This window comes from Solanum verrucosum, unplaced genomic scaffold (genome assembly GCF_900185275.1).
Source record: "Solanum verrucosum unplaced genomic scaffold, falcon-dt-bn FXZP01000165.1, whole genome shotgun sequence".
NCBI lineage: Eukaryota > Viridiplantae > Streptophyta > Magnoliopsida > Solanales > Solanaceae > Solanum > Solanum verrucosum.
The window spans coordinates 2,438,530-2,453,196 of NW_026020340.1; the positions used below are offsets into that span (position 1 = coordinate 2,438,530).

At 30.5% G+C, this 14,667-nt stretch overlaps 4 protein-coding genes across 4 annotated transcripts in view; 1 reads left to right on the top strand and 3 right to left on the bottom strand.

Annotated features, from left to right (window-relative positions):
- LOC125837185 (protein DETOXIFICATION 27) overlaps positions 1-14,667 on the bottom strand; it is a 226,157-nt gene that overhangs the window by 203,850 nt on the left and 7,640 nt on the right. The window lies entirely within an intron of this gene.
- Positions 1-14,667, bottom strand: part of LOC125837217 (histone H3.3) — a 193,867-nt gene that overhangs the window by 138,134 nt on the left and 41,066 nt on the right. The gene's annotated exons all lie outside the window — the stretch shown is intronic.
- On the bottom strand, positions 1,837-2,578 carry LOC125837208 (protein MIZU-KUSSEI 1). The gene has a single exon (XM_049516359.1). The coding sequence runs from the start codon at positions 2,576-2,578 to the stop codon at positions 1,853-1,855; it is 726 nt and encodes a 241-aa protein (XP_049372316.1). The 3' UTR covers positions 1,837-1,852.
- LOC125837188 (putative clathrin assembly protein At4g40080) lies at positions 11,513-12,759 on the top strand. Its single transcript, XM_049516336.1, has one exon. It carries the CDS (start codon positions 11,569-11,571, stop codon positions 12,613-12,615), a length of 1,047 nt encoding a protein of 348 aa, XP_049372293.1. The 5' UTR covers positions 11,513-11,568; the 3' UTR covers positions 12,616-12,759.

A 14,667-nucleotide genomic window follows, 5' to 3' on the forward strand; every position in this document is an offset into this window, starting at 1 on the left:
ACCTAAAATATATAAAATCCATAATTATTCATAACAAGTGAAATTAGTAATCCAAATAATGTAAAACTTCTTTACATTATCTGTTAGACTGTCACGACCCAAGCCCAAAGTGAACGACCTCATGAAATTGTTCCTTGTGCTATGCTATCGTCGAGTTCAAAAGTGTATATGGTGTATACCATGTGAACTTGTAGTATAATTTTAAAAAATTCTTTAATTTTCTCTTGCTTTCTGATGTGAGATACGTCTAAGATGTCATGTGTACCCTTATTCAAAAGCTTATCAATCTAAAAATTTGTCGTTTTTCTCTTTGACGACTCGTCGTCCATCACTACACAAATGAGATATTTAGTGGCAATAGATTTTCATTTATATTGCAGCAGAAATACTTAACGACAATTGAGTTGATGCCATTGCATTCAGAGTCGTTAAAATCTTAAAGGATATTTATATAGAATATTATTATTGATTATAAATATCCATATTTGTCATTACCATTAGTGTGTCATAAGTGACACATTATCCATGCATATGAGATGTATTAATTTTACGAATTTTACAAGATTAGTTAAATTAATTGTTTCAAATATTTCAGCCATCCAAACATTGATCTTTATTCTTCATTTTGTTCTCATAACATGTCTATATTCTTTTTTGTTTATCACATATGATTTCTACTATTGGAACTACATAAGTTAATTAGCTATCACTAATTAATATATTTGATCTGTAGATATGAAAAAGGATCTTAGGATAATTTGGTAGTTGGTCATATTTTTGCCATGTCAAATATGTACTAATTAATCGTAGCATAATCAGATTTTATTCTCTTATGATAATCACAAATTAATAAGATGTCGGCTATATAAAATATCAAAAAAATTTACACTATCAAATTTTATAGAGTGGGAGATTTATCCAGTGCGCACAAATTGTTCATCCGAAGGGCAGAGATTGTGGCAAAGATTATAGCGATTGCAGATTATCCTGAGAATCTAAAATTAAGTTTATCATGTTATAATAAATTATTAATTATTTGTTGTTATAGGTCAAGTTAACTCGATAGTCCAATTTTTTTACGTACACTACTTATATTTACGAGTTCAGAACGTTAGTCCATATCTTATGTTTATGCTAAAAATTCACGTAATATGTATAAATAATTTATCTAAAATCCAATAAAAATTTTTTTATAGAAAGTAAATTTAAAACATATAAATTCAAAATTCTGATTTTACGTTTACCTATCCTTTCTAAAATCAAAAATTTATTGGGACAAGTTTAGCCAAAAAACAACTAGCAAGCTTTACACTGCGTGCATGAACTTTCACTATTCCAATAAGAATTCAACATTTGTTTTTTCGCTTTTGGATTTAACTTGTTGTATACATTAATAACGCTTTAAAAGAATTTTATTCGATAAATGTAATTTAACTTGTTATATTTATGAACAGTTATATTACTTAGGTAAATCTTGAAGTCCTAAATATTCAAATGGGCATTAATTCCCACCAAATTTTGAGTAAATTATGACATCTATTTAGTGTAACAATTAAAAAAATTAATCACGATATTAATGAAATAAAAAGGAAAATATATAAACTAAAATGGTCCTCCATTAATTACATTTTTACAAATATTCACCTTTGGTAATTGCAACATACACACCCCATGACAAATTAAATATCCCTATAAGGGATATAAAAAAAAAAGCCATGCCAAAAAACACAGCTCGAAAAACACATGGGGTGTTGCATGGCAACACCAAAGCACAAAACTCATAATCTAGGAGGAAAAAAAAATTAGCAAAAAATTGCACGTTGCTCAAGCTGATTCACACATCACAATCAGCTCAGCTAGAACGAGAGCGAAGAAAGAAAATGCTCAATTGTTGTTGCCCCATACTTCCTTCAGGATCGATTAAATGAAATGACTCTGAGTCTGAAGATCCATGAACCCTTTCGAATTTTCCTCTTAAATACATTATATCATCATCGCGATTAATTTCTTTACCATGAACAGTGCCAGCACCAACAACTACACTTTCCATTTGATTCAACACTTGTAAATCGGATTTTGTAGGTTTTTTCTTAACCGCGAACCCTACTTTTTTTCCATTACAATACATCGTCCATACAGGCATAGACAGAAGGGAAGAATTTTCATTATTTCCACTTCCACCACCGTTATTGGAACTTTCAAGCGCGATTCTTAGTAGCCCTCCACGCATTTCACGCGCTAGGGTAGAAGTAGAAACCGCGAGTTCAAGGAGAAGAAGCGGGGTAGACGAATTAGGGTTTGTTTGGATACAAAAATTGACTTTTCCTTTACGATACCCGAAAATGGTACCCGTAATATTTGTTGTATTCGAGGTAAATGATGGTCTATGATAGTTAAAAGATGAAACAGGTTTTTTACTCTGGACAGGTTCTGTAGGTTCAACAAACGTACAGTAACAACTAGGGATGAGTAACTCCACTAGAGAACGGAGGAGTCTCCACGAACGGACTTGTTTCTCGCAATCAACGGTGGTGATGGTGGCGGTGGCGGTGGCGGCGGAGGGGTATGAGGTGATCATTATTGGTAATTATATTAGGGAAAAAAAATCGAAGGCTCAACGAATTAGTTTGGACTATGGTAGTAGTTTATATAGAGAAGTTTTGAAGGAATATTTGTTATAAAATTATTTATTCAAAAAAATATTAATTTATTTTTTTTTTTTTAAAAAAAAAGCATAAAAGGGGGCAATGGAATCTAAGAACTGTTGTGACGTGGATATTAATAATGTTACTTTATTTTCTCTTTTTGTTGGTGAGGGTTGTAATGAAATAGTTGTTGTCTTGTTTTTGTCTAGGCTAAAATCATGCACATGTTCAAAAACCTATAAAAATTGTCCAAAGGCATATCATCCTAATTCCTAGTCTTATAAGGTGAGTAATAATAGCCTTTTTATTGGAAAACATTCATACATGATGTGAAATGTTTTTTTTGATGTGACTAGGATTAAACATTGTGTTACCTTAGAAATTGCCTAGTAGTTTACAAGTTATGTATACTGACGATGCACAAAATTTATAGTAGTAGATAAATAATGAATCAATTGTTGCTAACGTACCTTGGAGGTAGTTGCGTAGCCATATGTGGTAAAAGATAGTCAGTTGAACACTTTAAATAAAAAAAATTATAGCATAATAAGTTTTAAATAAAAAATCGATACGTATATATTAAAATTTATGAATAATTGATATATTGTCCGGTAATAATGAGTCATGAATATACGTCTTAATTTCTTGTAAATATGATTGTATTATACAATACCATTTTTCCACCTTAACAATGTCCAAACAAAAAAATAGCATGTAGTCAAGAAAAATTAGATCTTTTTTTTCTTTTTACCATTATGACTTTTTTTAAACTTTTCCATATGAATTAAATTCCCTTTTTAGTTGGATCGCACTTATAATAAATAGTGCCAATTATATTTATTATATTTTGAAAGGGAAAAAAATGGAAAATACCGTACAGCCATAACAACCCAAATTTCCCGGACCTTTTAATGATTGAGTCCTTAAATTATTATAAATAATATAATATAATATTATAATTTACAACTGTTCAACTGCTACTCTTCTACATATTTCTTACTATATATATTACTGATAATATATTCAGCGGAATTTCACTGTAGGGTCTGTGAAGGTAGAGTGTACGCAGACCTTACCACTATCTCAACGAGGTATAGAGACTGTTTATGGAAGACTCTTGACTCATCAAGTGTATCAAACCCATGTAAAAGGAGAAAAACAATGAAAAAAAAACATAGTCAATAATAAGAAAGACAATATAAAGCCTACAAGAAGAAACAATAACAACATCAAAATAGTGTGATAATCAAAACATAATACACATTATATGACAAACTATAAGGGTATGACTAATACACGACAAAACACTGACAAGTCTAAACCTGCGCATGACAAGACATATACCCCTTCACTCCCTACTAGCCGTCCACACTAATACACGACCTCCACTCCTTTCTATCTAGAATCGTGTCTTCGATAATATGAAGTTGCATCATGTTCTGTCGAATAATAAATAGTTTAATTAATATACATCTAAATAATTTTTACATATGTTGTAATAATTACTAATATATCTTTTAAGCCTATCAAATTTCATGTTTTTCTGGTCTATAAATATATAGACAATATATGATGATGTACAAGATTTAAACTTTATAATAAATAAATAATTTATAAATGAACACATCAGAGTGAACTTTTTGTCGAATATATGGGTCCTGAGTTGGTTAACCACTAGCAAATAGAAACAAAATACATTTTGTAATTAGTTTTATTTACTTTATTATTTTTTGGACAAAGAAGAGACTGCATGTTGTATGGGAAAGCAACAAATAAAAAAGGAAAAAAAAATTGATTTTATGAGTTGCTTTATAGCCTGGCTTTCTCCACTTAATGTCCTTCACCTTTTTTTATTTTTCACAACTTTCATTCATAATATAAGTTGACAAGATAGGAAGATTATAATTTGGTCTTGGAAACAAAAAGGATCACTAAATTAATTGTCTCTTTAATTACTTTAAAATCATCCAAATTACAAAAAATAATAATATATATATGAATTAGTTTTTGACACTATGGTTGGAATATTTAGTAAACTTCACTAGTAAACCAACTAACCAAGTATCATGTCTCACCCTGCTCCATTTGTCATCCCTACAAGTAGAGCCTTCAAAATGGGTTTAGCCCATGGGGTCGGTCCAATCTAACTCGCGATTGGGATATGACTGAAATAAATTTTTTCAAACCCATTTAAAACTAGGGCTTATAAGTCCGGCTCTTATAAATCATTGGCCCTTGAGGCTTGATTGAGGTCGGGTTGGGGTCGGTTCATGGGCTAGAACTATTTATTTAAGAGTAACTTACAGAAATCTACTAGTGTATGAGTTAATTATTTAGATGCACAATTTGTTGTAATATTACGAAATTTTCCAGATTTTGGTGCGTCCAGATACATATATCTCAGGATACATGGACTTAATATGTGTAATTTGTTCTAGATACACTCTATCCAAGTGGATTTGCATGTATCTAGGATACATAGACAAATCCCACACCCTCGCCTCCCTCCCATATCGCTCGTCACTCTTTTATCTTGCTCGTGTATCTGGGATGTATCATACCAAATTCATGTATCTCGCGTATCTAGTATCCTAGATACATGCTAATCACACTAGAGTTTTTGCTAGTGTTATATTGAAACAACACAATTGTTTGGTACATTTGATTTGAAAATCTTCTCATTTTCTTGATGTTATAGAATTTTAAGTTTGAAAATAAGAGCAAAAGAAGGGCTGGCCAGCCCCAGCTCGAGGCCCTTCTAGGGTTGGGTTGGGTTGAACATTTTCAAGCCCTTTCAAATGAAGGGTCGGTTCACCCTAGCCCATCAAATTTCTTGGCCCGTGAGGCTTGGCTAACCCTTATTGACAATTCTACTTACAGGTAGAGGCATGCCAAATCAACCAAAATGTCTAGGTGATTAATCTATGTCACTGTTTGGTCAGAAATTTTGATGTTGAAATTTTAAAATTGTATTTTTGAAGTTGTTATGAAATTTGAAGTTGTGTTAGAACATGCATTTTACTTAGAAAAAATCTGAAATTTGTGAGTGGAAGTCGCTAAAACCCAAAATCTAGTTTAACTCTGTCTGTGAGAACTTGAAAATATTTGAAGATCAAATTTCATGATTAAACGGATAATAAAAGATAAATGTTCAAAATCTATTATCAAACGATAACTAAACCACCGGTCGAGTACTGAAAATGAAAAACATGTCATGTGGGAATTAAGTGTTTACCCTCCTTAGTGGATTTATTCTGCATGAATTTAAATTAATCAAACATTTAAATATTGAACACCTGGTAGTTTATTTTAAAAAAATAAAATAATTGGAGGTAAGACGTGTATATACTTAACATAAATTGGTCAGGTGACAATTCTTTAATTATAACTTTTCATATGACATATTTAAAATCGTAAGACTCAAAAATCTTTTTACTTTGTTAAACTTTATGTCAAATTAGAATAGAACAATTGAATTAAGACAGACGGAGTACTTATATATTATTTAGAAATAACAATATAATGAAGCAGCATAATAAACAGGTTATTTTTCCTCACATCAAATATAATGTTAGAAATAGAGACATAGATAGAAGACAAAAGAGTTGATATATTTAGAAGATAGGCACTAGACATAAATAAAAGGTAAGCACATGTTGTGGTTCTTTTTTTCTTTTCTTTTTGTGCTTTGTTCTTGGATCATGTCGGAATCCATATTTGATCACCTCTTACAAATTTTGCTAATTATCATTGTGACATAACATGATGTGCCATGTCAATATCTGTTTTTCTATTTTTTGATTCATTAACTTTTCATATCCACACGCTCCTTTTTCGGTTGATAGTGTTATCTTGGACCGTGACAAATATGGTGTCAGAAGTGGAGTAAATCTCAGCAAGGACGTTAAGTCCATGAGTGAAGTGTATGATGCCTATGATGGAGGACAAGTCGACGACTAATGAGGGTGAGTCAGAGAAAAGGACTGACAAGCTTCTAAAAAGGTGAAGTGTATGATGCTTATGATGGAGGACAAATTGATGACTAATGAGGATGAGTCAGAGGGAAGGACTGACAAGCTTCTAAAAAGGTTGGGGTGAACATGATACCTTCGATGAGTCCTTCAATGAAATCAGAGAAGAAAGTAAAGAGTTTTATAAGGCACAAAATAAGTGTACATAGCATGAACGTACGCTTTTGGGGTCAATGAACACATACCGCATACACAAGGGACAAATATGTGAGTTTTGTTGGGCCAAAGCAGATAATATGTGTCATGAGCTTGAACCATGAATTTAAGATAATTATAAGTGTATCTCTTTTTGACAATCTAGTTTGTTGTAAAAACATTATTTTGATGAGTAAAAGGAATATGTGGTTATTTGAATGTAATATATAGTACCATGAGTAAAAAGAACATATGGTTATTTGAATGTAACATATAGTACCATAGTAAAGTAAAATTCCAAAAGGAAAAAGGCAAATATATGCCAAACTTCAACAGAAATATAAGAGAAACTATTTTGGGTTAGTCCAAGAAAAAAGAGAATGTTTTAGGCCCAAAAAGAGATAACAAACTTGGTAATATCTTGATATGGGCCACTCACTTGGACCTAAGCCCATTAATCCTATTAGCTCTGACGAGGAAATCCGCAGTCGCTATTCTTTAGTGCGCTCAAGGTAAACTCTAGTTTAATAGCAAGTAAACCTTGATTAATTTTTAAGAACTTTTATCACCTTCCTACTAATATAAATATCGAATAACTTTATCCATCAAATATCGAATTCAATATTTGACCGCAATAAGAAGTTCAATTCCATAACACCACTAGGGGAAGGGGAGGAGGGGGGGGGGGGGATGATGTATTAATATCTAAGAGGTATGTATTATAATAATACCATAGAATTATATTATGATATTATTTGGTGATCGTATCATAGTACTTTTGTTATTTTGGTTGACTTTTATTATTTTTGACTACTTTCGTTCTAATAAATACCAACTTGGACCATCATAGAAACTGTGGTGTGCTGCCAAATAATAATTACTATTATTATAATTAGCAAATTGTAATGTGAAACAATATGTTAAAAAAATAAAATTAAGTACGAATGTTCCTTGAAAGTTCCATTTAATCTACCCTGATTAGTACAATCACCAACTTTATTTTTGTTAATTGAATTAAAACTCCAAGATTTAAATATTCACCAGCTTGACTTGAAAATCGACAAGAGAACCGCCAAAAGGTTGGCGGTGAAGTAACAAGTGTTCATTCATCTGTAATCATAAGTCTCAAGTTCGAGTCTTAGGTATGTAGTCGATGAGTCACCTTTGGTGAAACACTCCTTAACCCCTAAAGTGAGACTTCTTGATGCAAATTTGGATTGGCGGCCGGGCCGCAGAGATACTGAATAGAAATAAAAATAATAAATCAAAATGAGAGTTAGTACCTTTTATTTCTTATCTACTTCCAATTGGAAATATTGAACAAATGTTGATTACCCAACTAAACAATTATGAAAACATGGACAAATACCAACAAGCTAAAATAGTAATGACTAAAATTAATAAATAGCTTGTGATAGTTTAAGATTTAATTACAACCATATTTGATAAAATAGTATTTCTTTAAATAGCTATTTGAACACGAAAGGAAGTTCACTATGATAGACGTTTTAGGTGAATTCCACATCGAGATGGTAGGAGAAAGGCATGAGGTCAACTAAGGGGTGAGTTCAGAATTTCACTATTGAGGCAACTTTTACGTTAAAGCCTAAGGGGACAAACTCGTGAGGACGCTTGAGGTGATTTAGATCGCGATCAAATTAAAGTGAAAAAATCTAAAGTGAAACATAGGGAGCATATAATCTAAAAATATCTAGACAGTTATATACATATTTACATTACTTCTAATGAAATTTTTAAATTTTTGAAAAAATTTAAAATATCTATGATCAAATTAAATTCACATCTAATAATTACGTAATTTGATCTTCGTACTTTGAATTCCTATTTATAAAGTGAAACATAGGGAGCATATAATATCCCCTTATAACCCCACCATGAAGTTGTTTGAATTTTTTGGCTTATCTTTAATTTCATCCATTTTTTATGTGGTCCAAAAGGGGAAATAGAAGATGTATAAACAATTAAAAGTGACAACAAATTAGTAGGGTATATATATGTACAATATATTAAATGAACTTTGACATCGTCAAATGTTGAAATAAATTTCTTTATTTTTGTCTCCTTCATTATGTGTATGTGTTCATCTTTAGATATTTAAAATATAAAATAGTTGAAATTAGTTACGATATTCGTCAGTAAACTATCACTTAATAATTTGCGTGATTTTATAATTATACAAAATGACATGAAAAACTTCAGTATTTGACTTTATTTGTATTAGACCTTCATATATACTTATCACTTTGTCAATTAACGACAAATTTTTATTATTTAACGATAGAAGTTGTCCGTATCGAATTTTTTATGTTTTGGGGATAGAATGTAGTTGCATTAATACTACTTTATCTTTGTTTATGGTTCGATCGATGAACATATTTCCATGAATTTCTAGTGTTATGTGTCATCAACGTTGTCTCATTGCTCAATACGTCATGATTTACTGTTATTATATATGTATTTAATTGAAGTGAGTTTGAATGTATTTATTGCTTTTGGTTTGAATTATATATTATTATTATAATTTTTATTTAAATAATACTTCATACAGAATTCCGAACTATAAATGTAATACTTCACACCTAATTATCTTTTATTTCTTGATCGATGAGAATCTCTTGAATTGCTAATATTAAATTAGTGTCTAGAATAATTTATACTCTATAGTTTTTTGTGTGTGGTAATTTTCTAACTTTAATTATAACATTAATCTTTCAATCTTTTGGAAAGGCAAGACTAATGTTAAAAAAAAAAAAAAAGAGGAAAAATTACGTTCAAAGTTTATTTTTGAATTTTTACGTCATGTAGTTCATATATACTTTGTGTATACATACGATTAAAATCATATTTCTGTATATATATATTATTATACACTTTATACGAGGTTGATGTACACTTTCCCTAAGGTATAACATTGTATAATATTGTATATAAAATATTTTCAAAAACTATACATTTTTTTTAAAAATCCCAAAAAAAGAGGGACACATAATAGGACAATATTTTGAAAATTTAGTAGTTTTTTTTTCATACTATTTATATTTATTAAATATCAAATTTAGAATTCGTATTTGTTTTTAAGTCATAATTACGTATTGAACATGTAAATAAAGTTATGTTTGTTTATTAACAAAGTAATTATTCATTATGACTTTTTAAAACGGTCATTATCTAAAGTTTACTAGAAGAAAAGTCAGAGTTTCTTATCTTTTTTGGTCTCACAATTATTCAAGAAAATAAAATAATAGAAAACACCAAAGGAATAATAAGAAAGTAGGTGGACATAATTAATTTTCGTAGATTGTTTAATCTAACACTCTTCATATATAAGAAAATGACATTTCATTTAAGACAAAGAAATATCTTTAAACTATACAGTATTTCACTATTCTAATTTACGTGATACTTTTAAACAATATAGAAGAAAAGGCATGCACTTTAATTGTTTCACATTTAACCCATTACATTTAATTACTCGTATCAAGGTTATAAATGGTTTAAATAAAACCAAAAAAAGTAGTCAGATCAAATGTACTTAATTAACTCTAACTCTGTCCAAAATTACTTGTTAGATTTACCTTTTTAAGAGTTAAATTAATTATAGAATATTAAATTAATCTAATCTAATGTATTAAATGAACTTTTGAAGAACAAAAGCCGTAACGGTTAATTTGAAATGGAAGAAAATAAAATATGATAACTAAATCGGGACGGAGAGATTATTAGTGGACCAAAGTCTCTTTCGTGTGTTGCCAAGTAGCAAAAAGGGATTATTTTGCGTTTTGTCCATTAATAATTTCCATATAAAGTATAAACCACTACCAATACTATAAAGTTGACAAAATTATAATAGGGAACTCTATAATATGGTCCCAATAATATTTATAATATCTTATACTAAAAGCTTTTGAAACCATAATAATTAGACCTTAATCAAGGATTTATTCAAACCATAAAAACAAACTCTCTTTTTCTCCTTAAATATTTGTCATGTTTTTTAACAAAATAGAAGAACAAACATGCACTTTGATTGTTTCACGTTTAACCCGTTACATTAATTACTTACTATTATCAAGGTTTTAAATGGTTCAATTTAAACCAAAAAAAAATGGTCACATTAAATGTACTTTTTTCGTCTCAAATAAGTTGTCATATTTTCCGTTTTAAGAGTTAAATTATGTGAATTTTGATTTATATTTTAACATGCATTTTTCATTAAATTGACATGAGAAAAATTATAATTGATAGTATTTTTCGTATAATTTGTAATATATAATAATTATTAATTATAAAATAGATATAATGGTAAAAAACTAAAAAAAAAAAAAAAAAAAAAAACTTGAAATAACATTTTTTGTGAGTTTTCTAACAAAAGTATTTATCAAAATATGTCGAAAACTAATGAGTCATTTACCTTATAGACGAAATTTTATGAACAACTTAAATTGTCACGTGTCTTTTGATAATTATATTTCGATGAATAATTGATGATTATTTATATAAAATAATGCAAACACTTGATATATAGGTCAGATATGACAATCACGAAACAATTAATACTTTATGTATCTTCTTGATACAATAGCATATAAACTAATCTTTTTTTAGTGTAAAAAAGTTGACAAAATTATATTTGTAGACTATATAATATGGTCTCAATATAATACAAACTCTTTATTTTCTCCTTCATCATTTTTTCTCTTTTGTCTCCACTCGACTTCTTTCTCTTTCTCCATCAAATGGGAAAAAAGATAACAACTCTCAGAGATCTCATCGGCGCCATTAAAGACAAAGCTTCACAATCCAAAGCCGCTTTCATCTCTAAACCAAGCAGTTTCTCCCTCCACCTCGCCGTCCTCCGCGCCACCACTCACGCGCCGTCATCACCACCTGATGACCACCACATCTCCTCCCTTCTCACCCTCGGTGACAGCTCACGCGCCACCGCTTCCTCACTTATCGTCATAATCATGGACCGACTCCACCGCACCGGCGATTCAACCGTCGCACTCAAATGCCTTTTAATCATACATCAAATCATCAAACGCGGACCGTTCATACTACAAGATCAACTCTCCATATTTCCGTCTACCGGCGGACGTAACTACCTCAAACTCTCCGCCTTCCGCGACGGCGCTACCGCATCCAGATTCACAATCTCCGCCTGGATCCGATTTTACTCCAGATACATCGAATCTCTACTCTACACTTCCAGAATTTTAGGCTATTTTCTCTCTTCGTCTTCCTCGTGTAACACAGATGAAAAAATCTCCACCTTCTTAAACTCAGATCTAATCAGAGACGTGGATTCGTTAGTTCAATTGATCGAAGAAACGGTAAAATTGCCGGATTCGCTACTACTCGACGGCAACAAATTGCTCTACGAAGTGATTGGATTACTGAGCTCCGATTACTTATCGACGGTGAACGAGTTGTTAATCCGGCTCAGTGAGGTCAAGGAACGGCTCAGTTGTTTGAGCTTCGGTGACTCGGTTGAGTTGAGTTTCATTTTGAAGAGATTAGAAGGATGTAAAGAGAGATTATCGGTTTTATTTTCGGTTAAAAAGCCATCAACGGAGTTATTATGGTGTTCGGTATCCGAATTGAGCTTAAAAATTGATGATTTGAAGGTCGATTTTTCGAAACGTAAGTTAATTACGTTCGAAAAATCGAGCGAATCAGCTCGATTTAATAACCGGGTCATCAAATTTGGTGACTCGGTTCAGTTTTCGTCAGGGAGATATGAGATGACTAATTTACCTATGATTGTTGAAGGAAGAAATTGAACAAATAAAAAAATTGGATGTTTTTTTTTTTTTTGGTTATTATGTGTAACAATATGTTAGACAGTGTTAAATCTTGATATGTTCCCACAAACATTTTTGTGTATATAATATATGGTACGTGTATACCAATTTGGGATTTTGATTGTATTTTATGGTTCTCTCTATAATGCGTATTTTTGACATTGTAGTTAATTTGTACTCGATTTTAGAAGAATAAAATGAATCGAAAATTTATGAAAGGAAATCTAAGGTTAAGGTTATGGAGTGAAGGAAGTTCATTTTCTAAATTCAAAGAGTGATTGAGTCTAACTCATGAGTGAAGGCGTGGCAAGAGAGTGATTGTGCCTCTCGTAGATAAATACCGACTCAATCAAGAGTCTTGGTCGGTCTACTTCAAAGCTACTTCATCGTTTATCTATTTATTTCGAATAAACTTGATATTTAAGATTTTACATATCTAAAGTTTAGACATAATGTTTGAACTTTCATCCATATGTATATGAGCTTCAAATAAAAGGTATTGAATTTAATACATACGATGAAAGCTAAAGATAAAAATGATTGAACTTTAGCTATGTAAGATCTTTAACTCCTTGCGCTGTAAATTAACTTAAATGGTGATTTCAACATCAAATATTTATGTTATGAAAAAGGTTAAAATATACATGTAATTACTTTCATAATGAATTTTCCATTATAAATTTGCCTATGTTTTTGTGCATGGAGAAATGATGAAAAAATGAACCGTTAAATTGCCACTTTATATTAAAGAGAATGTTTGAGGCTTTTTTGTCAGTGTATTATATTATTGCATGATGAATTGTTTCGACTATTGGAACAATATGGTGGTCCCCTTGACGTTTTTACCGTTGGAAGAACTTTGTCTTACACAAAAAAAAAAATTATTTATTTTAAAAAATCTGAATTAATCAAATTTTAAATTAAGTATTTGTCTGATTGTCTCTCTATATAAACATTTCATATTATTTGTATATTTTAAGAAATTCTTTATGGAATGATATGATCAACTAGTAGTGATAGTATGTTAGCAACGTTAATATGTTAAATATCTATGGAATCGGATTTTTTTTTAAACTTTGGAGCAAGAAAAAAAGCTTTAAGCCTTCACATAAACTAACGCTAGCAAAGGCGGATCCATATGAAAGAGCGATAGTGCACATGCATATATTAACTTTTGAATTATGTCAGGGGGTGTGTCTCTAGACATTGCTTCGACTAACGTTCATCCTCCCTAATTAGGTGATGCTCTTGTCATATTCAAATTCTAGATTCATCTTTCAGTTATGCCAGAGAAGTGGAGCACCAAGTTACTACTTGGGCGATTAAAATATAACATTGCGACCTACTTTGATTTACTATTTTAAAAAAAAAATAATAATCTAAGTAGCATAATGTATAAATTTGTGAAAGGGGAAGCTTATTTATTTCTCATGACTTAGACATCAGTTACTATATATTTGCAATTATATATTAAGTCAGACTATTATTATGAAAGCCTAGTGGTGCCATAGAAGTACATAATAATATGGTCCAATTGCTCAAGATATTTAGCATAGCAATAAAAGCACTTTACCAACTTGTGTATGCTTTATATTAAGCAAATTTTGATGTCAAAGCAAATTAATTATTACAATGGTACTTACCCAAAAATATATATAAGTGGTGATAAAAAAAGGTTCAAATTTCAGCATAGACAAGAGCACTAAATGATTTTTTCATATGTATCGTAATCTTGATGAACAGAGTTACATAGCATTTGTTGCTAGTAGAAGGTGATATTTTTCAATAGATTCTAATTTTGATGGGTAAATTACTTAGTACCTATTGACGGTGGGATTTAACATATATCCTGTAATCCCGTAAAATTAGCCGACACGCATGAAAACCGACCTTTATACCATAATTATCAAAAATAAATAAATAAATAATACTAAACAACTTGATGTCTCTAGATTCCCAGTACAACTACAGTTTGTACTACAAATAAATGATGTCAATGCCAACTATTTTTTTTAATTACAAACAGACAAT

Bases quoted from the DNA above. Each gene is read 5' to 3' on its own strand.
- LOC125837208 (XM_049516359.1), bottom strand. From the start codon at position 2,578: ATGATCACCTCATACCCCTCCGCCGCCACCGCCACCGCCACCATCACC.
- LOC125837188 (XM_049516336.1), top strand. From the start codon at position 11,569: ATGGGAAAAAAGATAACAACTCTCAGAGATCTCATCGGCGCCATTAAA.